The sequence below is a fragment of the Scyliorhinus torazame genome, chromosome 1 (genome assembly GCF_047496885.1).
Source record: "Scyliorhinus torazame isolate Kashiwa2021f chromosome 1, sScyTor2.1, whole genome shotgun sequence".
NCBI classification, from domain to species: Eukaryota; Metazoa; Chordata; class Chondrichthyes; order Carcharhiniformes; family Scyliorhinidae; genus Scyliorhinus; species Scyliorhinus torazame.
In genome coordinates, this window is record NC_092707.1 from 420,171,189 (window position 1) to 420,197,847 (window position 26,659).

At 52.4% G+C, this 26,659-nt stretch overlaps 1 protein-coding gene across 1 annotated transcript; it reads left to right on the top strand.

Annotated features, from left to right (window-relative positions):
- The first annotated feature begins 379 nt into the window (after positions 1-379).
- Positions 380-9,109, top strand: LOC140428668 (uncharacterized). The gene is made up of 2 exons (XM_072515374.1): positions 380-577; positions 5,972-9,109. The coding sequence occupies exon 2, from the start codon at positions 5,983-5,985 to the stop codon at positions 7,456-7,458; it is 1,476 nt and encodes a 491-aa protein (XP_072371475.1). The 5' UTR covers positions 380-577; positions 5,972-5,982; the 3' UTR covers positions 7,459-9,109.
- Positions 9,110-26,659: the final 17,550 nt, after the last annotated feature.

Here is a 26,659-nt window from a genome sequence, read left to right on the forward strand (position 1 = left end):
GGGGGGGGGAGAGGGACGGGGGGGAGAGGGACGGGGGGGAGAGGGACGGGGGGAGAGGGGCGGGGGGGAGAGGGAGAGGGACGGGAGCGGCAGGGACGTGGGGGAGAGGGGCGAGGGGGGCACGGACGGGGGGGAGAGGGGCGGGGGGGCAGGGACGGGGGTGGGGTTGGGGGGGACGGTGACGGCCGGGGCCGGGGGGGGGGGGGGCGCAGGGACGGGGGGGGGGGGGCATTCTGCGGGTCCATCTGGAAAGCAGAGGCAGGCTCAGAGAAGCAGCCCCACCCACCAGCAACATCCGACCATCCTGCCTGATCCCAGATCCATGAGTTCCAGGCAGAAATCCAGGCCGGGATTTGGATTTCTCCGCTGGAATCTCCAGGAGCAGGAAATCCAGGGAATGCTGCCTGGGAGCAGCATTGTGTCCGCAGGCTGCCCGGTCCGTGTCGGTCTGAACTCGGAGTGGGAGAGTGTGGCTGCTTACCTCCCTCTGCTATTCCTGAGTGGGGTGAGGGTGGAGAGACTGAACTCCCGCCTGCTCCCCTGTGAGGCGAAGAGAGGAGGTGATTGGCACAGAAACGTGAGTGGCAGAAATACAGTAACCAGGATGGCATCTAGTTTGGGCAGCACGGTAGCACAGTGGTTAGCACAGTTGCTTCACAGCTCCAGGGACCCGGGTTCGATTCCGGCTTGGGTCACTGTCTGTGCGGAGTCTGCACGTTCTCCCCGTGTCTGCGTGGGTTTCCTCCGGGTGCTCCGGTTTCCTCCCACAGTCCAAACACGTGCTGTTAGGTGGATTGGCCAGGATAAATTGCCCTCAGTGTCCAAAAGGTTAGGAGGGTTTACTGGGTTACGGGGAGGGGGTGGAGGTGAGGGGCTTATGTGGGATGCTCCTACCAAGGGCCTGTGCAGACCCGATGGGCCGAATGGCCTGTTCAGCACTGTAAATTTTATATTCTATGTAATCAGCAGAGGCAGAGTCCGTGGGGAATGAATCATTTCCACTTTGCTCCCTGGGGATTGGTGGCTGCTCCCCACATTCTGCTCGTCTAGTGTTTCTAACATTGAGAAGTTCTGTTCCCCTGGTGCCAGGGGGAGGGGGGGGGGGTAAGAGAGAGTGAGAGTGACAGTGAGTGTGACGGAGTGCAGGGAGAGAGTGAGAGTGACAGTGAGTGTGAAGGAGTGCGGGGAGAGAGAGTGAGAGTGACAGTGAGTGTGAAGGAGTGTGGGGAGAGAGTGAGAGTGAGTGTGAAGGAGTGCGGGGAGAGAGTGAGAGTGACAGTGAGTGTGAAGGAGTGCGGGGAGAGAGAGTGAGAGTGACAGTGAGTGTGAAGGAGTGCGGGGAGAGAGAGTGAGGGTGACAGTGAGTGTGAAGGAGTGCGGGGAGAGAGTGAGGGTGACAGTGAGTGTGAAGGAGTGCAGGGAGAAAGAGTGAGAGTGACAGTGAGTGTGAAGGAGTGCGGGGAGAGAGTGAGAGTGAGTGAGTGTGAAGGAGCGCGGGGAGAGAGTGAGAGTGACAGTGAGTGTGAAGGAGTGCGGGGAGAGAGTGAGAGTGACAGCGAGTGTGAAGGAGTGCGGGGAGAGAGTGAGAGTGACAGTGAGTGTGAAGGAGTGCGGGGAGAGAGTGAGAGTGACCGTGAGTGTGAAGGAGTGCGGGGAGAGAGTGAGAGTGAGTGAGTGTGAAGGAGCGCGGGGAGAGAGTGAGAGTGACAGTGAGTGTGAAGGAGTGCGGGGAGAGAGTGAGAGTGACAGTGAGTGTGAAGGAGTGCAGGGAGAGAGTGAGAGTGCCAGTGAGTGTGAAGGAGTGCGGGGAGAGAGTGAGAGTGACAGTGAGTGTGAAGGAGTGCGGGGAGAGAGTGAGAGTGACAGTGAGTGTGAAGGAGTGCGGGGAGAGAGTGAGAGTGAGTGAGTGTGAAGGAGCGCGGGGAGAGAGTGAGAGTGACAGTGAGTGTGAAGGAGTGCGGGGAGAGAGTGAGAGTGACAGCGAGTGTGAAGGAGTGCGGGGAGAGAGTGAGAGTGACAGTGAGTGTGAAGGAGCGCGGGGAGAGAGTGAGAGTGACAGTGAGTGTGAAGGAGTGCGGGGAGAGAGTGAGAGTGACAGCGAGTGTGAAGGAGTGCGGGGAGAGAGTGAGGGTGACAGTGAGTGTGAAGGAGTGCGGGGAGAGAGTGAGAGTGACAGTGAGTGTGAAGGAGTGCGGGGAGAGAGTGAGAGTGAGAGTGAGTGTGAAGGAGTGCGGGGAGAGAGTGAGAGTGACAGTGAGTGTGAAGGAGTGCGGGGAGAGAGTGAGAGTGACAGTGAGTGTGAAGGAGTGCGGGGAGAGAGTGAGGGTGACAGTGAGTGTGAAGGAGTGCGGGGAGAGAGTGAGGGTGACAGTGAGTGTGAAGGAGCGCGGGGAGAGAGTGAGAGTGACAGTGAGTGTGAAGGAGTGCGGGGAGAGAGAGTGAGAGTGACAGCGAGTGTGAAGGAGTGCGGGGAGAGAGTGAGGGTGACAGTGAGTGTGAAGGAGTGCAGGGAGAGAGAGTGAGAGTGACAGTGAGTGTGAAGGAGTGCGGGAAGAGAGTGAGAGTGACAGTGAGTGTGAAGGAGTGCGGGAAGAGAGTGAGAGTGACAGTGAGTGTGAAGGAGTGCGGGAAGAGAGTGAGAGTGACAGTGAGTGTGAAGGAGTGCGGGAAGAGAGTGAGAGTGACAGTGAGTGTGAAGGAGTGCGGGGAGAGAGTGAGAGTGACAGTGAGTGTGAAGGAGTGCGGGGAGAGAGTGAGAGTGACAGTGAGTGTGAAGGAGTGCGGGGAGAGAGAGTGAGAGTGACAGTGAGTGTGAAGGAGTGCGGGGAGAGAGTGAGAGTGACAGTGAGTGTGAAGGAGGGCGGGGAGAGAGTGAGAGTGACAGCGAGTGTGAAGGAGTGTGGGGAGAGAGTGAGAGTGAGAGTGAGTGTGAAGGAGCACGGGGAGAGAGTGAGGGTGACAGTGAGTGTGAAGGAGTGCGGGGAGAGAGAGTGAGGGTGACAGTGAGTGTGAAGGAGTGCGGGGAGAGAGAGTGAGAGTGACAGTGAGTGTGAAGGAGGGCGGGGAGAGAGTGAGAGTGACAGTGAGTGTGAAGGAGTGCGGGGAGAGAGTGAGGGTGACAGTGAGTGTGAAGGAGTGTGGGGAGAGACTGAGAGTGACAGCGAGTGTGAAGGAGTGCGGGGAGAGAGAGTGAGAGTGACAGTGAGTGTGAAGGAGTGCGGGGAGAGAGTGAGAGTGACAGTGAGTGTGAAGGAGCGCGGGGAGAGAGTGAGAGTGACAGTGAGTGTGAAGGAGTGCGGGGAGAGAGTGAGGGTGACAGTGAGTGTGAAGGAGTGTGGGGAGAGAGTGAGGGTGACAGTGAGTGTGAAGGAGTGCGGGGAGAGAGAGTGAGAGTGACAGTGAGTGTGAAGAAGTGTGGGGAGAGAGTGAGAGTGAGAGTGAGTGTGAAGGAGTGCGGGGAGAGAGTGAGGGTGACAGTGAGTGTGAAGGAGTGCGGGGAGAGAGTGAGGGCGACAGTGAGTGTGAAGAAGTGTGGGGAGAGAGTGAGAGTGAGAGTGAGTGTGAAGGAGTGCGGGGAGAGAGTGAGGGTGACAGTGAGTGTGAAGGAGTGTGGGGAGAGAGTGAGAGTGAGAGTGAGTGTGAAGGAGTGCGGGGAGAGAGTGAGGGTGACAGTGAGTGTGAAGGAGTGCGGGGAGAGAGTGAGGGTGACAGCGAGTGTGAAGGAGTGTGGGGAGAGAGAGTGAGAGTGAGAGTGAGTGTGAAGGAGTGCGGGGAGAGAGTGAGGGTGAGAGTGAGTGTGAAGGAGTGCGGGGAGAGAGTGAGAGTGACAGTGAGTGTGAAGGAGTGCGGGGAGAGAGTGAGAGTGACAGTGAGTGTGAAGGAGTGTGGGGAGAGAGTGAGGGCGACAGTGAGTGTGAAGAAGTGTGGGGAGAGAGTGAGAGTGAGTGTGAAGGAGTGCGGGGAGAGAGTGAGGGTGACAGTGAGTGTGAAGGAGTGCGGGGAGAGAGTGAGAGTGACAGTGAGTGTGAAGGAGTGTGGGGAGAGAGTGAGGGCGACAGTGAGTGTGAAGAAGTGTGGGGAGAGAGTGAGAGTGAGAGTGAGTGTGAAGGAGTGCGGGGAGAGAGTGAGGGTGACAGTGAGTGTGAAGGAGTGTGGGGAGAGAGTGAGAGTTAGAGTGAGTGTGAAGGAGTGCGGGGAGAGAGTGAGAGTGAGAGTTAGTGTGAAGGAGTGCGGGGAGAGAGTGAGAGTGAGTGTGAGTGTGAAGGAGCACGGGGAGAGAGTGAGAGTGACAGTGAGTGTGAAGGAGTGCGGGGAGAGAGAGTGAGGGCGACAGTGAGTGTGAAGGAGGGCGGGGAGAGAGTGAGAGTGACAGTGAGTGTGAAGGAGTGCGGGGAGAGAGTGAGAGTGACAGTGAGTGTGAAGGAGTGCGGGGAGAGAGAGTGAGGGCGACAGTGAGTGTGAAGGAGTGCGGGGAGAGAGTGAGGGTGACAGTGAGTGTGAAGGAGTGCGGGGAGAGAGAGTGAGGGTGACAGTGAGTGTGAAGGAGTGCGGGGAGAGAGTGAGGGTGACAGTGAGTGTGAAGGAGTGCGGGGAGAGAGTGAGAGTGACAGTGAGTGTGAAGGAGTGCGGGGAGAGAGAGTGAGAGTGACAGTGAGTGTGAAGGAGTGCGGGGAGAGAGAGTGAGAGTGACAGTGAGTGTGAAGGAGTGCGGGGAGAGAGAGTGAGAGTGACAGTGAGTGTGAAGGAGTGCGGGGAGAGAGAGTGAGAGTGACAGCGAGTGTGAAGGAGTGCGGGGAGAGAGAGTGAGAGTGACAGTGAGTGTGAAGGAGCGCGGGGAGAGGGGGTCGCAGGGAGCAATGGACGACAGGTCAAACTAGCTCCGCACCCCCAGATTGGGGCAATGTGTTGTCCTCGGTGCTTCATCGAGGGTCTGTCATTGGGTTCGGGGCCCATCTGCCCTTGCTGCTGACCCCCCTGCACCTCTCTCCCCATTCCTCCTGCTGCCTGCCTCCCCACCCCCTCCCCCACCTCCCCCTTGCCCTCCTCCCCTGCCCCACCTTTCCCTGTGACCTGCCTTTCCCCGTGATCCTGGAATTTCAGTGCCTGTCATTCCAGCAGCAGCCACCACCTTCCCAGTGGAGCTGCTGAGCACAAGACCTGCCTGCCAGTGATTGGCTAGAGGCACTTGGTTGGCAAGATCCAGGGAGGACTTGTGGTTGAGCAGGCCTCCCTGGATAAAGGGAGCATTGCATTCACCTGAGGAAGGAGCAGCGCTCCGAAAGCTAGTGATTTGAAACAAACCTGTTGGACTTTAACCTGGTGTTGTAAGACCTCTTACTGTGCTCACCCCAGTCCAACGCCGGCATCTCCACACCAACCCTGGAAAGAGGCAGCTTGGGGTCTCCCGCCAGCAGGCAGGACCCCCAAAACCTCAGCAGGATTCTTCCCTGGGAGCCAATGAGAGAGAGAGAAAGAGAGCGAGTCAGTGAGAGTCCGGAAAAGAGAGAGCGGGAGTTAGGAAGAGAGAGAGAGAAATAGCAAGAGAGGGTTGATGAAGGGAATGCGGTAGATGTTGTCTATGTGGATTTTAAGAAAGATTTGACAAAGTTCCACATAAAAGGTTGGTTAACAGAATTGTGACGCATGGAACAGGAGGTTTCACCTCAGAAACAGTGAGTGGTGATAAATGCTATTCTTTTCAGGATGGACCTCAGTAAGTGTTCCCTAAGGGTCACTGCTTTTTTTTAAGGTTTGGGGAAGACTTGGACATTGAAATAGAGAGTAAAATTTCAAAATGTCCCGATGTTGCCAAATGTGGAGATGTGGCAGCGAGTGAGCGTGCGGCCATTGAATCGGCCCTGCACCTGGGAGAGATTCAACTTAACCTCCGAAGGTGTGAGCTGATGCGTCGGGCAGAAGGTGCAGGGAGCGACTGTTGGAGTAATTTTCCTTGTGTTCTTTCTCGTTGTAGGGACTTTCAGAATGTCGGACAAACAGCCCAGTACCCAACTCCCCAGCCAAGAGGAAATTTCAAATTGCTTTGATCTAATGCTGCAGTCCCAACTTAACTGGGAGACATTTTTGCTGCCAGCAATTAAATTTGTCACTGTTTTAAGCGGATTGATTTATCAGGCGGGAGGAGAAAGGGACATTAAACTAAATCAAGGGGGTGCAAAGAGAAAATCCCACTTTGAAAATCCGGAATCATTGAACAGTTGCCTGATGAAGGTTTGCAACCAAACCCTGAACTCATTCCAAGAGAACAGAAACGGTCTGGAAATAATCCAGTTGGCCTGTGAGGGGATTGTGGACCATGTGACGGTTATGGGTGAAGGGTCAGCTCGGGCCCAGCACTTCCCCCAGCACCTGAACAGCATCAAGAGCTGTGCGCAGCAGTGTAAAGTAAATGCTGATTGTGTGGTAAAAGAGCTGTCCGGTCTGACTGACCTCGTCAGTGAGCTGCTGGAGACATGTGGGGCCTCCCAGAGTTCCAGCCAGGATAAACTGAACGAAATAAGGAAAATCTTGAAGGAAAACGAAGAAAGCAATGATTTAATAGAGAAAAACATGAGAGATTTGGACGCAGAATGGACCGAGGTTTCCCAGAATCGCGAGAAACTGCGCAACGAGCTTGGCGACGTACAGTCGAGTGCTTTCATTGATGAACTTTGTTTGGAAGGAGCGAAAATGCTGCTCCCAAAAGTTATTGGCCTTCTGTCCAGTCCAGGAAACCTTTTGACGGAGCTGCCGAATGGGTTAATCTTTCTCTGTCAGCTGGTGGGCGATCTCATCAACAAAAAATCTCCAGAACAAAGCATCGAAATCCTCGGCAAGGTGAGAGAAAAGGCAGCAGAGAAGATTCAGGAAGTCCAACGCAAGTTGGAAGAAACAAACCGTACTTACAACGAAAAGGTGGAGCAGATGAAACGTTTGGGTTCAGACAGCGAGACACTATTGGGAAAGGTAAAGGAGAGCCAAACGCAGGAGAGTAAGGTCAGTACAAGTCTGCAAATGCTGACTGAAGGGCTGGGGGCGCTTGGGAGCCTCAAAACCAACTGGTCAGCGATGATCAGCTTGATCCGAACCATCGCCTTCATCACTGAAGATTGCCAGAAGGTGTTTGACCAGTTTGGTGCTGTGGAACAGGGTGGCCCAGTGATCGTCGCCACCAGTCAGAACCAGGTTTCCCAGGCAGTCACCATCATCAGCACCATTGCTGCCATGACAAAAACCTACGTGGAGATTTACGATGAATACCTGAGGCGCCCGCTGCAGGATATGCGGCCGTTACTGGCGGGACGGGGGTCGTCCAAACTCAAGTTTGAGCAGATGCAGAAAAAATGTCTTGCAGCCACAAAGGCATTAAACCACAAGGTGTCTGAGAATCAAGAAGACTTGAACAGGAAGGCAGCTGAAGCCATTGGAAAACTCTCAGCTCTTCATGAACCCAGGAAGTGAATCGAAGAAACAGGAAGAGTTTGGGCGCTGCAGCGTTTTCTGCCAATCAATATGATCACTGCTAATCTTCTGCCTTCGCTTCTATATCAATCCCAGATTTAAATACATTCAATGATGGAGAGTTCACCAGTCACTGGAGGAGAGGATTCCAAAGACTAACCATTCAGGGAAAAAGATTCCCCTGGTCTCGATCCGAAATGATTATCCCTCAGCCGGTTTTCCCCTCCTACCTCTGCAGTTGGCGTTAAGCTTCCTGTTGTGGACTCACGGATGTCACTCCCACAGTTGAATTCCTTACTGATGACTTTATGATGCGATTACTATACTAATTATTGTGCAGCACTCATTTTAAAATAGCTGATTGCTCAATGTATTTCTCCAGGAAACTGTCAGGAGGGAATGAAAGGTGGCACAGTGGTTAGCACTGCGGCCTCACGGCGCCAGAAACCCCCGTTCGATTCTGACCTCGGGCCACTGCCTGTGCGGAGTCTGCACTTTCTCCCCGTGTCTGCGTGGGTTTCCTCCGGGTGCTCCGGTTTCCTCCCACAGGTACATTGGCCCTGCTAAATTGTCCAACAGGTTGGGTGGGGTTATGGGGATAGGGCAGGAGGTGAATTGGGCCTAGGTCGGGTGCTCTTTCGGAGGGTCAGTGCAGACTCGATGGGCCGAATGGTCTCCTTCACTGGAGGGATTCTATGATTCTTCGAATTCTCCAAACTAATCTTCCAAAGTACCTTTTGGCAATTCCATTGGTGTAGTCATAGTCACAGAGTTTACAGTCCAGAAAGAGATCCATTGTGTCTGCACCGACCGTCCCATCTTCCAGCAATTGATCCGGTCCGTAGCCATGTATGCAATGGCAAATGCTTCCTCAATGTTCTGAGGGTCTCTGCCTGCACCGCACCTTCAGGCAGCGAGTTCCAGACTCCCACCCCCCTCTGTGTAAAAAGGTTTTACCTCAAATCCCCTCTGACCCTCCTGCCCCTCACCTTAAATCTCTGCCCCCTGATCCCTCCGCTAAGAAGGAAAGTTTCTTCCTGTCCATGCCCCTCATAATTTTATTCACCTCAATCAGATCCCCCCCTTCTCTGCTCCAGGGTAAACACCCCCAGCCTATCCGGCCTCTCTTCAGAGGGGAAATGCTCCGGCCCAGGCAGCACCCTGCTGAATTTGTACAGTGCAGAACAGGCAAAATTGAGCAGATGGATTTCAATGTAAGCAAGTGTGAGGGTCTCCATTTTGGACCAAAACGTCTAGATCGGGGCACTTTCTGGATGGTATGAAGCAGCAGTCAGTGGTATCCGAAAGAGAGCTGGAGGTTTGGGTGCATAGATCTTTAAAATTACACCAACAAGTGCGGAGGACAATCGAGGCTGCTGGAATGCAGGATCTATATTTAGAGAAGGGGAGTATAAGGAGGCAGATTTACAAACCCCTGGTTAGGCCCCACTGGGAGTCACTGGGAGCAGTTCTGGGCACCACACCAGAGGAAGGATATTTGGCCTTGGCGGGAGAGCAACGTAGGTTCACTGAAATTATTCCTGGATTACAGGGGTTGAGTTCCGAGGAGGGTTTACACAAATTAGGCCTGTTTTCACTCATTTCTTTGCGCTGGCGATCTGGCCGGGGGTGTCCTGTGTAGGCGTGTGTGTGTGGGGGGGGGGGGGGGGGAGGGGGGGTGGGGGAGGACCCTCCGCGGTGCGATGGGGCTTCATGAACTCGCGGGTATTTACACTCGCTGTGACACTTTTAGTTGAATCGCGCCATTCATCATTCTTTTCAAAGTGAGCTAAACAGCGGGCCTGTGATGCAGGACAAGGCCAGCAGCGCGGGTTCAATTCCCGTACCAGCCTCCCTGAACAGGTGCCGGAATGTGGCGACTAGGGGCTTTTCACAGTAACTTCATTTGAAGCCTACTGGTGACAATAAGCGATTATTATTGTATTATTATTCTTTTAGAGAATTCCTGTGAGCCCGAGAGCGACGTGGACAGCACGTTGATTGAGGTGGCCAGACTGCGTGGGAGCAGGCAGGAAATGGGGACAGTGCTGGGGAACCAGAATGTGAGATTCCCCTGGCATTCCCATCGGCTCATCGGTTTTCCATGATACAGGGCGAGTGGTGTGGAGATGCCGGCGTTGGACTGGGGTGAGCACAGTAAGAAGTCTTACAACACCAGGTTAAAGTCCAACAGGTTTAGCAGCGCCTCGAAGGCTAGTGACATCGAAACAAACCTGTTGGACTTTAACCTGGTGTTGTACGGCTTCTTACAGTGGGTGTGGGCATTGGTTCCTCAGGGGAGCGCAGTCAGAGCCAGGATCATGGCACCATGAGTTGTGCTGGAGAGGGGAAGGGCAGTGGCGATGTTGGATTTGTTATTTAGGGGGGACAGGCAGACATCTCTGTGGCCGTAGATGTGACTCCAGGGTGGTACAGTGCCTCCTGGTGTCAGGGACAAGGTGACGCGGAGTGGCTGCAGGACATTCTTCTGGGGGAGGGGGAGCAGTCAGAGGTGGGGGTCCACGTTGACTTACCTACCCCAATATCAACTGGGATTTGAAGCGTGTGACTGGCACAGAGGGTGCGCAATTCCTGAACCGTATTCAAGACAATATTTTTAGCCAACATGTAACAAACCCAACCAGATTGGGCACAATTCTAGATTCAGTCTCCGGGAATGAAGCTGGGGAAGCCCAGTGTGTGAGCTTTTTGGAAATAATGACCTGAATACTGTTACATTTAGCTTAAAAGATAAAGATAAAACAAAAGGAAATGTTTGAAATTGAGGCAAGGTAAATGTTACGAAGCTGAGGGGTGAGCGGGTGAAAGTGGACAGGTTTCAGCTCCTTGAAGAGAAATCAGTGGCACACCATCCGGAGGTATTCGAGAGTCAGACTCTACATGTGCAGTGTGGGCTTGTAAAGGAAAACGGGAGGCAGTGCCAAATCTACAGCCCCCTGGGTATTCCGGAGCATACGTGGGTAAGATAAAGTGTACGACAGTCTCACAAGACTGAATACTGTAGAACGTCCAGAGGGACATAGAATGTACCGGGAGGTGGAAAATTCAAATGGAAATTAGGAAAACAGAGAGAGGATCCCAAAAAATAATTGAAAATCAAAGAAAATACTTAATGTTTTACCAATAGCAAGAGGATAACTAAGAAAGAGGCAGGGCCTATCAGAGATGGACAGGGTAGGGCAGCACGGTGGCGCAGTGGGTTAGCACTGCTGCCTCACGGCGCCGAGGTCCCAGGTTCGATCCCGGCTCTGGGTCACTGTCCGTGTGGAGTTTGCACATTCTCCCCGTGTTTGCGTGGGTTTCGCCCCCACAACCCAAAGATGTGCAGGGTAGGTGGATTGGCCACGCTAAATTGCCCCTTAATTGGAAACAATGAATTGGGTACTCTAAATTTTTTTTTTTTTAAAAACAAGAGATGGACAGGGGAAGTTGTGGGTTGATTCAGAAGATGTGGGCAGGGTTCTCAATGTGTCTGTGTCTTCACTAAGGAAAGGGATGAGTCAGACGTTCGAGTTAAAGAGAAGGAGTGTCAAATATTAGCTACAATAAACATAGTGAGGGAGGAAGTACTGGAGGGACTGGCATTCTTGAATAAATCATCGAATCATAGAATCCCCACAGCGCACAAGGAGGCTGTTCGGCCCATCAAGTCTGCACCGACTCTCCGAAAGAGCACCGTACCAAGACCTACTCCCCCACCTATCGCCGTCCCTCCCCTGTCACTAGGGCCAGATAGAAATAGCGGATAGCTTTATCAAAGGATAAATGGTCAGCCCTCAGTGGATCGAGGCGAGGTCCCAGGGGATTGGAGGTGTGCAAACATTGTACTCCTGTTTAAACAGGGTGGGAGGGATAGGCCAGGTAATTATAGGCCATTCACTGCCTTCAGTGGCGGGTAAATTATAATCAATTCTGAGAGACAGAATAAACTGTCACTTAGAAAGGCAGGGGTGGATCAGGGATAGTCAGCGGGATTTTGTTAGGGGAAGGTGGTGTTTGACTGACTTATCGAATTTATGAGGCAGCAGGAAGGATGGTCGATGGGAGTAGTGCAATAGATGTTGTCTACCTGGATTTCAGTGAGATATTTGACAAGGTCCCACCTGGCAGACAAAAATGTGAGATCTCCTGGGATACAGGGGAACATAGAACATTACAGCGCAGTACAGGCCCTTCGGCCCTCGATGTTGCGCCGACCTGTGAAACCACTCTAAAGCCCATCCACACTATGGGAAGGTGACAGGTTGGATCCAAAATTGGCTCAGTGACAGGAAAGTAAGGGTAATGGTGGATGGATCTTTGTGTGAATGGAAAACAGTTTCCAGTGGCGTCCCACAGGGCTCAGTGTTGGGCCTTTGCTGTTTGTTGTAGCTGTTACTGATTTAGATTTAAATGTGGGAAACAGAATGCATCGTTGATCTGATATAATCGTCAACTCGACGTTCCCGCCTGATCACCAAAACTCCTTACTCTGGATTAAAAGTCTGTCTCTCGCAGCCCTGATCATACTTAAAAAAAATATTTTCCAATTAAGGGCAATTGAGCCAATCCATCTACCCAGCACATCTTTGGGTTGTGGGGTGAAAATGTGCAAACTCCACACGGGCAGTGACCCGGGGCTGGGATCAAACCCGGATCCTCGGCGCCGTGAGGCAACAGCGCCAACTACTGCGTCCCCGGCACCCAAATCCTCCCTGTTGCCGCTTTCTGCAGTCTTTCGCCACTTCAGTGATATTCAGCTTCTTATTATTCTTACCAAAGAGTGTAACTTCACATTTTCCCACATTATCGTCCACTTGCCAAGTTTTGCCCACTCACATAACTTGTTAACCACACCACTTGCAAATATATTACATCTATTGGTTCTCCTTTATCTATCCTCGTTACCACCTCAAAGAATTCTAATAAATATATCAGGCATGATTTTCCCTGCAAGAAGCCCTGCTGACTCTGCTTGATAATGGGCGGCACGGCAGCACAGGGGTTAGCACTGTTGCTTCACAGCGCCAGGGACCCGGGTTCGATTCCCGGCTCGGGTCACTGGCTGTGCGGAGTCTGCACGTTCTCCCCGTGTCTGCGTGGGTTTCCTCCGGATTCTCCGGTTTCCTCCCACAAGTCCCGAAAGACGCGCTGTTAGGTGAATTGGACATTCTGAATTCTCCCTCTGTGTGTACCGGAACAGGCGCAGGAGTGTGGCGACTAGGGGCTTTTCACAGTAACTTCATTGCAGCGTTAATGTAAGCCTACTTGTAACAATAAAGATGATTATTATTAATATTGTGTATCACATCCTTTATAATGGACTCTAACATTTTCCCAATGACAGATGTTAAGCTAACTGGCCAGTAGTTACTTGTTTTTTCTCTCCCGTTTTGGATAAGGGTGTTACATTGGCAGTTTTACAATCCTCTGGGACTTTTCCAGAATTTCAGGAATTTTGGAAGAGTACTAACTGTGTATCCAGTATCTCTAATTCCCTGGGATACAACCCATCAGGCCCAGGGGACTTATCGGCCTTCAGCTCATTAGTTTCCAGAATACTTTTCCTCGAGTGATTGTTATTGTATCTATTTCCTCGCCCCACTTTGTCCTTTGATTATTTAGTATTTTTGGAATGTTATACCATGGAGACTGACGCAAAGTATTTGTCTAATCCCTCTGCAATTATTATTTCCCCAATCTCATTCTGTAAGGGGCCTATAGTCACTTTGGCCACTTTCTTCCTTTTTATACATTGAAAGAAGCTTTGACTGTCCATTTTTATATTATTTACTAGTTTAACCGCATCGATTATTATTCTTCCTCTTTATATCTTTTGTTGGTTTTAAAACTTTGCCAATCCTCTGGCTTCCCACTTAATCTTTGCCACATGATAGGTTTTATCTTTCAGTTTATTCCTTGGTTGATTTATCCCCTTCCCAGAATCCTCCTCCCTCACTGAGAAATATCTTTGTTGCGAATCCGGAACTATTTTCAGAAACGCTGGCTATTGCTGATCAACCCTCACTGTAGACAGCTTCGTCTTTACTCCTTTCCAATTACTCTTCTTTACGTTTTGCACAGTTGTTTCTGACCCAGGTTTGTCACGCTCAGATTGAATGCTAAATTCTACCATGGGCGCAATTCACCCCAGAAGTGACTCATTGGGAGGGTTGGTTGGGATGATTCCCGTCAACCTTTTGGGTGCGATCCAAATTGGTATTCACCCACCCTGCGTCGTTTATTTGGGGTTCAGGGAGCTTTTCACTGGTAAATCCCACCCGTTCTTTTCCGCAGTGGGGAATTAAATCCCCCAGTCAGACCGGCTCCTCACAGATCGGGGCACCATTTTGAAAGGGCGCCCCAATCTCAAAATGAAGTAGAGGGTCCCTCACATCCCCCACCCACGGACAATGCGACCCCCCCGTAGGCAAGGTCAACACCTTCAACCCTTGACCCCCAAGTGGCAACCTCCCCCCCTCTCATCAGTGAAAGTTATCGTGAGCCCCCCGCTGCCCCCCTGCCCTCCCTCCCCCCCCCCCTCACACCCAGGAATTGTGGGCACCGTGAGCATACCCCCCCCCTTTGGGGTCGTTCAGGGCCTCCCATATTTAGGGTTCCCCCTTACAGTGCCCCCCCCCCCTTTCAGGACCCCCTTCACCCCTACCGTCATGACGCCCCTTCATACCCCTATTCACTCCCTCATGGGCATGGCACCCACCCCTCAGGCCCCCACCCCTTGGCAGTGCCCCATCTCCAAGCACCCGGGGGGGGGGGGGGGCGCTCTGAGACCCACGAGTGCCAATCGTGACTGGTCTCCGCTTGTAGCGATCGGCACCCAGTTGCCGCCTCTCGGGTGCAGCTGGTGAATGCGACATCAAACTAAATATTATTACCTGGATCACACCTGATCTGGGCCCTCCCGTGATTCACCTCTCGATGCAGTGTTGAATCCTGTCGATGCAACGTTGAATCCTGTCGATGCAGTGTTGAATCCTGTCGATGCAGTGTTGAATCCTGTCGATGCAGTGTTGAATCCTGGCGATGCAGTGTTGAATCCTGTCGATGCAGTGTTGAATCCTGTCGATGCAGTGTTGAATCCTGTCGATGCAGTGTTGAATCCTGGCGATGCAGTGTTGAATCCTGGCGATGCAGTGTTGAATCCTGTCGATGCAGTGTTGAATCCTGGCGATGCAGTGTTGAATCCTGTCGATGCAGTGTTGAATCCTGTCGATGCAGTGTTGAATCCTGTCGATGCAGTGTTGAATCCTGTCGATGCAGTGTTGAATCCTGTCGATGCAGTGTTGAATCCTGTCGATGCAGTGTTGAATCCTGTCGATGCAGTGTTGAATCCTGTCGATGCAGTGTTGAATCCTGGCGATGCAGTGTTGAATCCTGTCGATGCAGTGTTGAATCCTGGCGATGCAGTGTTGAATCCTCTCGATGCAGTGTTGAATCCTCTCGATGCAGTGTTGAATCCTCTCGATGCAGTGTTGAATCCTCTCGATGCAGTGTTGAATCCTCTCGATGCAGTGTTGAATCCTGGCGATGCAGTGTTGAATCCTGTCGATGCAGTGTTGAATCCTGTCGATGCAGTGTTGAATCCTGTCGATGCAGTGTTGAATCCTGTCGATGCAGTGTTGAATCCTGGCGATGCAGTGTTGAATCCTGGCGATGCAGTGTTGAATCTTGGCGATGCAGTGTTGAATCGATTTCGGCGGGAGAATCAGCTGGTGAGTCAGTTTCAGCGGGAGCATTACGGAAGTGGCTGCTGGGAGGTAAGTCAACCTTTAAAAGCACTTGTCTTTGCAGGGGCAGGCCAGTCGATTTCGGCGTGAGAACAGCTGGTGAGTCAGTTTCAGCGGGAGCAGTGCGGAAGTGGCTGCTGGGAGGTAAGTCTGTCCTTTAAAAGCACTTGTCTTTGCAGGGGCAGGCCAGTCGATTTCAGCGGGAGTGGAGCTGGCTGGTTAGTCAATTTCAGCAGGAGCTGAGAATTTTTCTTTTTTTTTAAATTAGTTTTTTAGGCGGGAACAGGAAGTCGACCCGCGGACGTCTGGGAAGACCCTCACCAATAAATTCTGGTGGAGAGGAAACCCGAGACACTACACGTGTAGTGTCTCCCACCCGCCCTCCTCCTCTAACCTAATAATAAAACCCATTGGTCTGGGGTAAGTACCATATTTTATTATATTATTATTATTTTTTATAAAAATTTAATTTAGTTGTTAGCCAGATCTTGGTAGAAAGTTAGCGGAATGGCAGGGAAGGGAGTGCAATGTTCCTCCTGCAGGATGTTTGAGGTGAGGGATGCAGTTAGTGTCCCTGCTGATTTTACCTGCAGGAAGTGCTGCCATCTCCAGCTCCTCCAAGACCGAGTTAGGGAACTGGAGCTGGAGTTGGAAGAACTTCGGATCATTCGGGAGGCAGAAGGGGTCATAGATAGCAGCTTCAGGGAATTAGTTACACCAAAGATTGGAGATAGGCGGGTAACTGTAAGAGGGACTGGGAAAAAGCAGTCAGTGCAGGGATCCCCTGCGGTCGTTCCCCTGAGAAACAAGTATACCGCTTTGGATACTTGTGGGGGGGACGACTTACCAGGGGTTAGCCATGGGGTACGGGCCTCTGGCACGGAGTCTGTCCCTGTTGCTCAGAAGGGAAGGGGGGAGAGGAGCATAGCATTAGTAATTGGGGACTCTATAGTCAGGGGCACAGATAGGAGATTTTGTGGGAGCGTGAGAGACTCACGTTTGGTATGTTGCCTCCCAGGTGCAAGGGTACGTGATGTCTCGGATCGTGTTTTCCGGGTCCTTAGGGGGAGGGGGAGCAGCCCCAAGTCGTGGTCCACATTGGCACTAACGACATAGGTAGGAAAGGGGACAAGGATGTCAGGCAGGCTTTCAGGGAGCTAGGATGGAAGCTCAGAACTAGAACAAACAGAGTTGTTATCTCTGGGTTGTTGCCCGTGCCACGTGATAGTGAGATGAGGAATAGGGAGAGAGAGCATTTAAACACGTGGCTACAGGGATGGTGCAGGCGGGAGGGATTCAGATTTCTGGATAACTGGGGCTCTTTCTGGGGAAGGTGGGACCTCTACAGACAGGATGGTCTACATCTGAACCTGAGGGGCACAACTATCCTGGGGGGGGGAGATTTGTTAGTGCTCGTTGGGGGGGTTTAAACTAATGCAGCAGGGGCATGGGAACCTGGATTGTAGTTTTAGGGTAAGGGAGAATGAGAGTATAGAGGTCAGGAGCACAGATTTGACGTCGCAGGAGGGGGCCAGTGTTCAGCTAGGTGGTTTGAAGTGTGTCTACTTCAATGCCAGGAGTATACGAAACAAGGTAGGGGAACTGGCAGCATGGGTTGGTACCTGGGACTTCGATGTTGTGGCCATTTCGGAGACATGGATAGAGCAGGGACAGGAATGGATGTTGCAGGTTCCGGGGTTTAGGTGTTTTAGTAAGCTCAGAGAAGGAGGCAAAAGAGGGGGAGGTGTGGCGCTGCTAGTCAAGAGCAGTATTACGGTGGCGGAGAGGATGCTAGATGGGGACTCATCTTCCGAGGTAGTATGGGCTGAAGTTAGAAACAGGAAAGGAGAGGTCACCCTGTTGGGAGTTTTTTATAGGCCTCCTAATAGTTCTAGGGATGTAGAGGAAAGGATGGCGAAGATGATTCTGGATATGAGCGAAAGTAACAGGGTAGTTATTATGGGAGACTTTAACTTTCCAAATATTGACTGGAAAAGATATAGTTCGAGTACTATTATTCTGTAAGGTAAGAGGGGATGGAGGCTACGCCAGTTACATGCTCCTCCTGTAGGATGTGGGTGGTGAGGGATACCACCGGTGTCCCCACTGACTATACCTGCGGGAAGTGCACCCAACTTCAGCTCCTCAAAGACCGTGTTAGGGAACTGGAGCTGAAGCTGGATGAACTTCGGATCATCCGGGAGGCAGAGGGGGTGATTGAGAAGAGTTACAGGGAGGTAACCACACCCAAGGTACAGGACAAGAATAGCTGGGTTACAGTCAGGGGGAAAAAAACAAACAGGCAGACAGTGCAGGGATCCCTCGTGGCCGTTCCCCTTCAAAACAAGTATACCGTTTTGGATGCTGTTGGGGGGGATGACCTACCGGGGGAAGGCCCTAGCGGCCAGGTCTCTGGCACTGAGTCTGGCTCTGGGGCTCAGAAGGGAAGGGGGGAGAATAGAAAAGCAATAGTTGTAGGAGATTCAATGGTTAGGGGAATAGATAGGAGATTCTGTGGTCGCGAGCGAGACTCCCGGAAGGTATGTTGCCTCCCGGGTGCCAGGGCCAGGGATGTCTCGGATCGTGTCTTCAGGATCCTTAAGGGGGAGGGGGAGCAGCCAGAAGTCGTGGTGCACATTGGTACCAACGACATAGGTAGGAAAAGGGGTGTGGAGGTAATAAACAAGTTTAGGGAGTTAGGCTGGAAGTTGAAAGCCAGGACAGACAGAGTTGTCATCTCTGGTTTGTTGCCGGTGCCACGTGATAGCGAGGCTAGGAATAGGGAGAGAGTGCAGCTGAACACGTGGCTGCAGGAATGGTGTAGGAGGGAGGGCTTCAGGTATTTGGATAATTGGAGCGCATTCTGGGGAAGGTGGGACCTGTACAAGCAGGACGGGTTGCATCTGAACCAGAGGGGCACCAATATCCTGGGAGGGAGGTTTGCTAGTACTCTTCGGGAGGGTTTAAACTAATTTGGCTGGGGAATGGGAACCGGATTTGTAGTCCAGCAACTAAGGTAGCCGATATTCAGGACGCCAAAGCATGTAATGAGGCAGTGGGGAAGGGAACACTGACAAAGGAGAGTATTTGCAGGCACGGAGATGGGTTGAAGTGTGTATACTTCAACGCAAGAAGCATCAGGAATAAGGTGGGTGAACTTAAGGCATGGATCGGTACTTGGGACTACGATGTGGTGGCCATCACGGAAACGTGGATAGAAGAGGGGCAGAAATGGTTGTTGGAGGTCCCTGGTTATAGATGTTTCAATAAGATTAGGGAGGGTGGTAAAAGAGGTGGGGGGGTGGCATTATTAATTAGAGATAGTATAACAGCTGCAGAAAGGCAGTTCGAGGAGTATCACCCTATTGAGGTAGTATGGGTTGAAGTCAGAAATAAGAAAGGAGCAGTCACCTTGTTAGGAGTTTTCTATAGGCCCCCCAATAGTAGCAAAGATGTGGAGGAACAGATTGGGAAACAGATTTTGGAAAGGTGCAGAAGTCATAGGGTAGTAGTCATGGGCGACTTTAACTTCCCAAATATTGAGTGGAAACTCTTTAGATCAAATAGTTTGGATGGGGTGGTGTTTGTGCAGTGTGTCCAGGAAGCTTTTCTAACACAGTATGTAGATTGTCCGACCAGAGGAGGGGCAATATTGGATTTAGTACTGGGTAATGAACCAGGGCAAGTGGTAGATTTGTTAGTGGGGGAGCATTTTGGAGATAGTGACCACAATTCTGTGACTTTCACTTTAGTAATGGAGAGGGATAGGTACGTGCAACAGGGCAAGGTTTACAATTGGGGGAAGGGTAAATACGATGTTGTCAGACAAGAATTGAAGTGCATAAGTTGGGAACATAGGCTGGCAGGGAAGGACACAAGTGAAATGTGGAACTTGTTCAAGGAACAGGTGCTACGTGTCCTTGATATGTATGTCCCTGTCAGGCAGGGAAGAGATGGTCGAGTGAGGGAACCATGGTTGACAAGAGAGGTTGAATGTCTTGTTAAGAGGAAAAAGGTGACTTCTGTAAGGCTGAGGAAACAAGGTTCAGACAGGGCATTGGAGGGATACAAGATAGCCAGGAGGGAACTGAAGAAAGGGATTAGGAGAGCTAAGAGAGGGCATGAACAATCTTTGGCAGGTAGGATCAAGGAAAACCCCAAGGCCTTTTACACATATGTGAGAAATATGAGAATGACTAGAGCGAGGGTAGGTCCGATCAAGGACAGTAGCGGGAGATTGTGTATTGAGTCTGAAGAGATAGGAGAGGTCTTGAATGAGTACTTTTCTTCTGTATTTACAAATGAGAGGGGCGATATTGTTGGAGAGGACAGTGTGAAACAGATTGGTAAGCTCGAGGAAATACTTGTTAGGAAGGAAGATGTGTTGGGCATTTTGAAAAACTTGAGGATAGACAAGTCCCCCGGGCCTGACGGGATATATCCAAGGATTCTATGGGAAGCAAGAGATGAAATTGCAGAGCCGTTGGCAATGATCTTTTCGTCCTCACTGTCAACAGGGGTGGTACCAGGGGATTGGAGAGTGGCGAATGTCGTGCCCCTGTTCAAAAAAGGAACTAGGGATAACCCTGGGAATTACAGGCCAGTTAGTCTTACTTCGGTGGTAGGCAAAGTAATGGAAAGGGTACTGAAGGATAGGATTTCTGAGCATCTGGAAAGAAACTGCTTGATTAGGGATAGTCAGCACGGATTTGTGAGGGGTAGGTCTTGCCTTACAAATCTTATTGAATTCTTTGAGGAGGTGACCAAGCATGTGGATGAAGGTAAAGCAGTGGATGTAGTGTACATGGATTTTAGTAAGGCATTTGATAAAGTTCCCCGTGGTAGGCTTCTGCACAAAGTAAGGAGGCATGGGATAGTGGGAAATTTGGCCAGTTGGATAACGAACTGGCTAACCGATAGAAGTCAGAGAGTGGTGGTGGATGGCAAATATTCAGCCTGGATCCCAGTTACCAGTGGTGTACCGCAGGGATCAGTTCTGGGTCCTCTGCTGTTTGTGATTTTCATTAATGACTTGGACGAGGGAGTTGAAGGGTGGGTCAGTAAATTTTCAGACGATACGAAGATTGGTGGAGTTGTGGATAGTAAGGAGGGCTGTTGTCGGCTGCAAAGAGACATAGATAGGATGCAGAGCTGGGCTGAGAAGTGGCAGATGGAGTTTAACCCTGAAAAGTGTGAGGTTGTCCATTTTGGAAGGACAAATATGAATGCGGAATACAGGGTTAACGGTAGAGTTCTTGGCATTGTGGAGGAGCATAGAGACCTTGGGGTCTATGTTCATACATCTTTGAAAGTTGCCACTCAAGTGGATAGAGCTGTGAAGAAGGCCTATGGTGTGCTCGCGTTCATTAACAGAGGGATTGAATTTAAGAGCCGTGAGGTGATGATGCAGCTGTACAAAACTTTGGTAAGGCCACATTTGGAGTACTGTGTACAGTTCTGGTCGCCTCATTTTAGGAAGGATGTGGAAGCTCTGGAAAAGGTGCAAAGAAGATTTACCAGGATGTTGCCTGGAATGGAGAGTAGGTCTTACGAGGAAAGGTTGAGGGTGCTAGGCCTTTTCTCATTAGAGCGGAGAAGGATGAGGGGCGACTTGATAGAGGTTTATAAGATGATCAGGGGAATAGATAGAGTAGACAGTCAGAGACTTTTTCCCCAGGTGGAACACACCATTACAAGGGGACATAAATTTAAGGTGAAAGGTGGAAGATATAGGAGGGATATCAGAGGTAGGTTCTTTACCCAGAGAGTAGTGGGGGCATGGAATGCACTGCCTGTGGAAGTAGTTGAGTCGGAAACATTAGGGACCTTCAAGCAGCTGTTGGATAGGTACATGGATTACGGGAAAATGATATAGTGTAGATTTATTTGTTCTTAAGGGCAGCACGGTAGCATTGTGGATAGCACAATTGCTTCACAGATCCATGGTCCCAGGTTCGATTCCGGCTTGGGTCATTGTCTGTGCGGAGTCTGCACGTCCTCCCCGTGTCTGCGTGGGTTTCCTCCGGGTGCTCCGGTTTCCTCCCACAGTCCAAAGATGTGCGGGTTAGGTGAATTGGCTAATGATAAATTGCCCTTAATGTCCAAATTGCCCTTGGTGTTGGGTGGAGGTGTTGAGTTTGGGTAGGGTGCTCTTTCCAAGAGCTGGTGCAGACTCAAAGGGCCGAATGGCCTCCTTCTGCACTGTAAATTCAATGATAATCTATGATTAATCTAGGACAAAGGTTTGGCACAACATCGTGGGCCGAAGGGCCTGTTCTGTGCTGTATTTTCTATGTTCTATGTTCTATGTACAATAGATGGGTCGTTTTTTGTACAGTGTGTGCAGGAGGGTTTCCTGAAACAATATGTTGACAGGCCAACAAGAGGCGAGGCCACGTTGGATTTGGTTTTGGGTAATGAACCAGGCCAGGTGTTGGATTTGGAGGTAGGAGAGCACTTTGGGGACAGTGACCACAATTCGGTGACGTTTACGTTAATGATGGAAAGGGATAAGTATACACCGCAGGGCAAGAGTTATAGCTGGGGGAAGGGCAATTATGATGCCATTAGACGTGACTTGGGGGGGATAAGGTGGAGAAGTAGGCTGCAAGTGTTGGGCACACTGGATAAGTGGGGCTTGTTCAAGGATCAGCTACTGCGTGTTCTTGATAAGTATGTACCGGTCAGACAGGGAGGAAGGCGTCGAACGAGGGAACCGTGGTTTACCAAGGAAGTGGAATCTCTTGTTAAGAGGAAGAAGGAGGCCTATGTGAAGATGAAGTGTGAAGTTTTGGTTGGGGCGATGGATAGTTACAAGGTAGCGAGGAAGGATCTAAAGAGAGAGCTAAGACGAGCAAGGAGGGGACATGAGAAGTATTTGGCAGGAAGGATCAAGGAAAACCCAAAAGCTTTCTATAGGTATGTCAGGAATAAGCGAATGACTAGGGAAAGAGTAGGACCAGTCAAGGACAGGGATGGGAAGTTGTGTGTGGAGTCTGAAGAGATAGGCGAGATACTAAATGAATATTTTTCGTCAGTATTCACTCAGGAAAAAGATAATGCTGTGGAGGAGAATGCTGAGCCCTAGGCTAATAGAATAGATGGCATTGAGGTACGTAGGGAAGAGGTGTTGGCAATTCTGGACAGGCTGAAAATAGATAAGTCCCCGGGACCTGATGGGATTTATCCTAGGATTCTATGGGAGGCCAGGGAAGAGATTGCTGGACCTTTGGCTTTGATTTTTATGTCATCATTGGCTACAAGAATAGTGCCAGAGGACTGGAGGACAGCAAATGTGGTCCCTTTGTTCAAAAAGGGGAGCAGAGACAACCCCGGCAACTATAGACCGGTGAGCCTCACGTCTGTAGTGGGTAAAGTCTTGGAGGGGATTATAAGGGACAAGATTTATAATCATCTAGATAGGAATAATATGATCAGGGATAGTCAGCATGGCTTTGTGAAGGGTAGGTCATGCCTCACAAACCTTATTGAGTTCTTTGAGAAGGTGACTGAACAGGTAGACGAGGGTAGAGCAGTTGATGTGGTGTATATGGATTTCAGCAAAGCGTTTGATAAGGTTCCCCACGGTAGGCTATTGCAAAAAATACGGAGGCTGGGGATTGAGGGTGATTTAGAGATGTGGATCAGAAATTGGCTAGCTGAAAGAAGACAGAGGGTGGTGGTTGATGGGAAATGTTCAGAATGGAGTACAGTCACAAGTGGAGTACCACAAGGATCTGTTCTGGGGCCGTTGCTGTTTGTCATTTTTATCAATGACCTAGAGGAAGGCGCAGAAGGGTGGGTGAGTAAATTTGCAGACGATACTAAAGTCGGTGGTGTTGTCGATAGTGTGGAAGGATGTAGCAGGTTACAGAGGGATATAGATAAGCTGCAGAGCTGGGCTGAGAGGTGGCAAATGGAGTTTAATGTAGAGAAGTGTGAGGTGATTCACTTTGGAAGGAATAACAGGAATGCGGAATATTTGGCTAATGGTAAAGTTCTTGAAAGTGTGGATGAGCAGAGGGATCTAGGTGTCCATGTACATAGATCCCTGAAAGTTGCCACGCAGGTTGATAGGGTTGTGAAGAAGGCCTATGGAGTGTTGGCCTTTATTGGTAGAGGGATTGAGTTCCGGAGTCGGGAGGTCATGTTGCAGCTGTACAGAACTCTGGTCCGGCCGCATTTGGAGTATTGCGTACAGTTCTGGTCACCGCATTATAGGAAGGACGTGGAGGCTTTGGAGCGGGTGCAGAGGAGATTTACCAGGATGTTGCCTGGTATGGAGGGAAAATCTTATGAGGAAAGGCTGATGGACTTGAGGTTGTTTTCGTTGGAGAGAAGAAGGTTAAGAGGAGACTTAATAGAGGCATACAAAATGATCAGGGGGTTGGATAGGGTGGACAGTGAGAGCCTTCTCCCGCGGATGGATATGGCTGGCACGAGGGGACATAACTTTAAACTGAGGGGTAATAGATATAGGACAGAGGTCAGAGGTAGGTTCTTTACGCAAAGAGTAGTGAGGCCGTGGAATGCCCTACCTGCTACAGTAGTGAACTCGCCAACATTGTGGGCATTTAAAAGTTTATTGGATAAACATATGGATGATAATGGCATAGTGTAGGTTAGATGGCTTTTGTTTCGGTGCAACATCGTGGGCCGAAGGGCCTGTACTGCGCTGTATTGTTCTATGTTCTATGTTCTATGAATCCTGGCGATGCAGTGTTGAATCCTCTCGATGTAGTGTTGAATCCTCTCGATGCAGTGTTGAATCCTCTCGATGCAGTGTTGAATCCTCTCGATGCAGTGTTGAATCCTCTCGATGCAGTGTTGAATCCTCTCGATGCAGTGTTGAATCCTCTCGATGCAGTGTTGAATCCTGGCGATGCAGTGTTGAATCCTCTCGATGTAGTGTTGAATCCTCTCGATGCAGTGTTGAATCCTGTCGATGCAGTGTTGGATCCTCTCGATGCAGTGTTGAATCCTGTCGATGCAGTGTTGAATCCTGTCGATGCAGTGTTGAATCCTCTCGATGCAGTGTTGAATCCTCTCGATGCAGTGTTGGATCCTCTCGATGCAGTGTTGAATCCTCCCGATGCAGTGTTGAATCCTGTCGATGCAGTGTTGAATCCTGTCGATGCAGTGTTGAATCCTGTCGATGCAGTGTTGAATCCTGGCGATGCAGTGTTGAATCCTGGCGATGCAGTGTTGAATCCTGGCGATGCAGTGTTGAATCCTGTCGATGCAGTGTTGAATCCTGGCGATGCAGTGTTGAATCCTGTCGATGCAGTGTTGAATCCTGTCGATGCAGTGTTGAATCCTGTCGATGCAGTGTTGAATCCTGGCGATGCAGTGTTGAATCCTGGCGATGCAGTGTTGAATCCTGGCGATGCAGTGTTGAATCCTGTCGATGCAGTGTTGAATCCTGGCGATGCAGTGTTGAATCCTGGCGATGCAGTGTTGAATCCTGGCGATGCAGTGTTGAATCCTCTCGATGCAGTGTTGAATCCTCCTGATGCAGTGTTGAATCGCGCCCTAAGTATTTCCGCAGGGACTGAATAGTGTACTCTTCATACTTCCATTGGGGGCGCTATTCGGTGAGAGAGTCGGGACAGGCAAATGGACCAGCAGTGCGCCGGCAAGAATTCAGGACAAAGCCCCATGAGTGTTGTCACCACTGGGGGCAGAGTTAGCGGCAAAGAGCCTGGCAGCTGGAGCGGTTCTCTTCACTCAGCGACTCACCACACACTCACTGTGGCTCCGTGCGGCCAGGGTGGCTCCCAGGGAGTCGGACTTAGACCCACAGCTCCAGGTCCGCGAGGGAAGGAGGGACACTACCCGCCTACCCCCAGGGAGGGGGGCAGGGAGGGGGCGGTGGGGAGGGGAGGGTGGGGCAGGGAGGGGGGCTGCGGGGAGGGGGGCCGCGGAGGGGGTAGGGTGGGGGGGCGGGGGCTGCGAGTGGGAGGAGGGGCGAGGAGGGGGGCTCGGGGAAGGGGGCTGTGAGGGGGAGGGGGGCTCGGGGGGTCGGGGAGGGGAGGGGGAGGGGGGGCGGGGGGAGGGGGGGCGGGGGTGGGGGGCTGTGAGGGGGGAGGAGAGGAAGGGCGGGGGGTGGGGGGCTGTGAGGGGGAGGGGGGCGGGAAGGGGGAGGGGAGGCGGGGAGGGGGGCAGCGAGGGGGAGGGGGTCGGGGAGGGGGGCTGCAATGGGGAGGGGGGTCGGGGAGGGGGGTTGCGAGGGGAAGGGGGCGGTGAGGGGGGCTCGGGGAGGGGGGCTCGGGGAGGGGGGCTGTGAGGGGGAGGGGGCGGGGAGGGGGAGGGGGGGCGGGGGGTGGGGGGCTGTGAGGGGGAGGGGGGCGGGGAGGGGGAGGGGGGGCGGTGGGTGGGGGGCTGTGAGGGGGAGTGGAGGCGGGGAGGGGGAGGGGGGCAGCGAGGGGGAGGGGGTCGGTGAGGGGGGCTGCAATGGGCAGGGGGGTCGGGGAGGGGGGCTGCGAGGGGGAGGGGGGCGGGGAGGGGGGCTGCGAGGGGGATCGGGGGTTGCGGGGGGAGGGGGGGACAGGGAGGGGTGCTGAGGGTGGGTTGGGGAGGGGGGCTGCAAGGGGGAGGGGGAACGGGGAGGAGGGCTGCGAGGGGGGGCTGGGAGGGGGGTCGGGGAGCGGGGCGGTGGGGGGGCGGGGAGGGGAGCTGCGAGGGGGAGGGGGGTCGGGGAGCGGGGCGGTTGGGGGGGGCGGGGAGGGGGGCTGCGAGGGGGAGGGGGGGCTGCGAGGGGGAGGGGGGGCTGCGGGGGGAGGGGGCAGGGAGCGGGGCGGTGGGGGGGCGGGGAGGGGGGCTGTGAGGGGGAGGGGGGCAGGGAGCGGGGCGGTGGGGAGGGGGGGCGGGGAGGTGGTGGCGCTTCACCAGAGGCTCTGTGAACATTCCCAGGAGACAGGGAGCTGCCAGGGGCCCGGACGCAGCAGCAGAGGGAGTCCATTTAAAACACAAACTGCAGCAATGGAGTCTGAGACAGGACACCCCGATCCCGAGGGAGACACCCCGATCCCGAGGGAGACACCCCGATACCGAGGGAGACACCCCGATCCCGAGGGGAATACCCCGATCCCGAGGGAGACACCCCGATCCCGAGGAAGACACCCCGATCCCAAGGGGAATACCCGGATCCCGAGGGAGACACCCCGATCCCGAGGGGAATACCCGGATCCCGAGGGAGACACCCCGATCCCGAGGGGAACACCCCGATCCCGAGGGAGACACCCCGATCCCGAGGGGAACACCCCGATCCCGAGGGAGACACCCCGATCCCGAGGGGAACACCCCGATCCCGAGGGAGAGACACCCCGATCCCGAGGGAGAAGCCCCGATCCCGAGGGAGACACCCCGATCCCGAGGGAGACTCCCCGATCCCGAGGGGAATACCGGGATCCCGAGGGAGAGACACCCCGATCCTGAGGGAGAGACCCCGATCC

What these genes read in the sequence shown, in the direction of transcription:
- LOC140428668 (XM_072515374.1), top strand. Translation starts at nt 5,983, where the DNA reads ATGTCGGACAAACAGCCCAGTACCCAACTCCCCAGCCAAGAGGAAATT.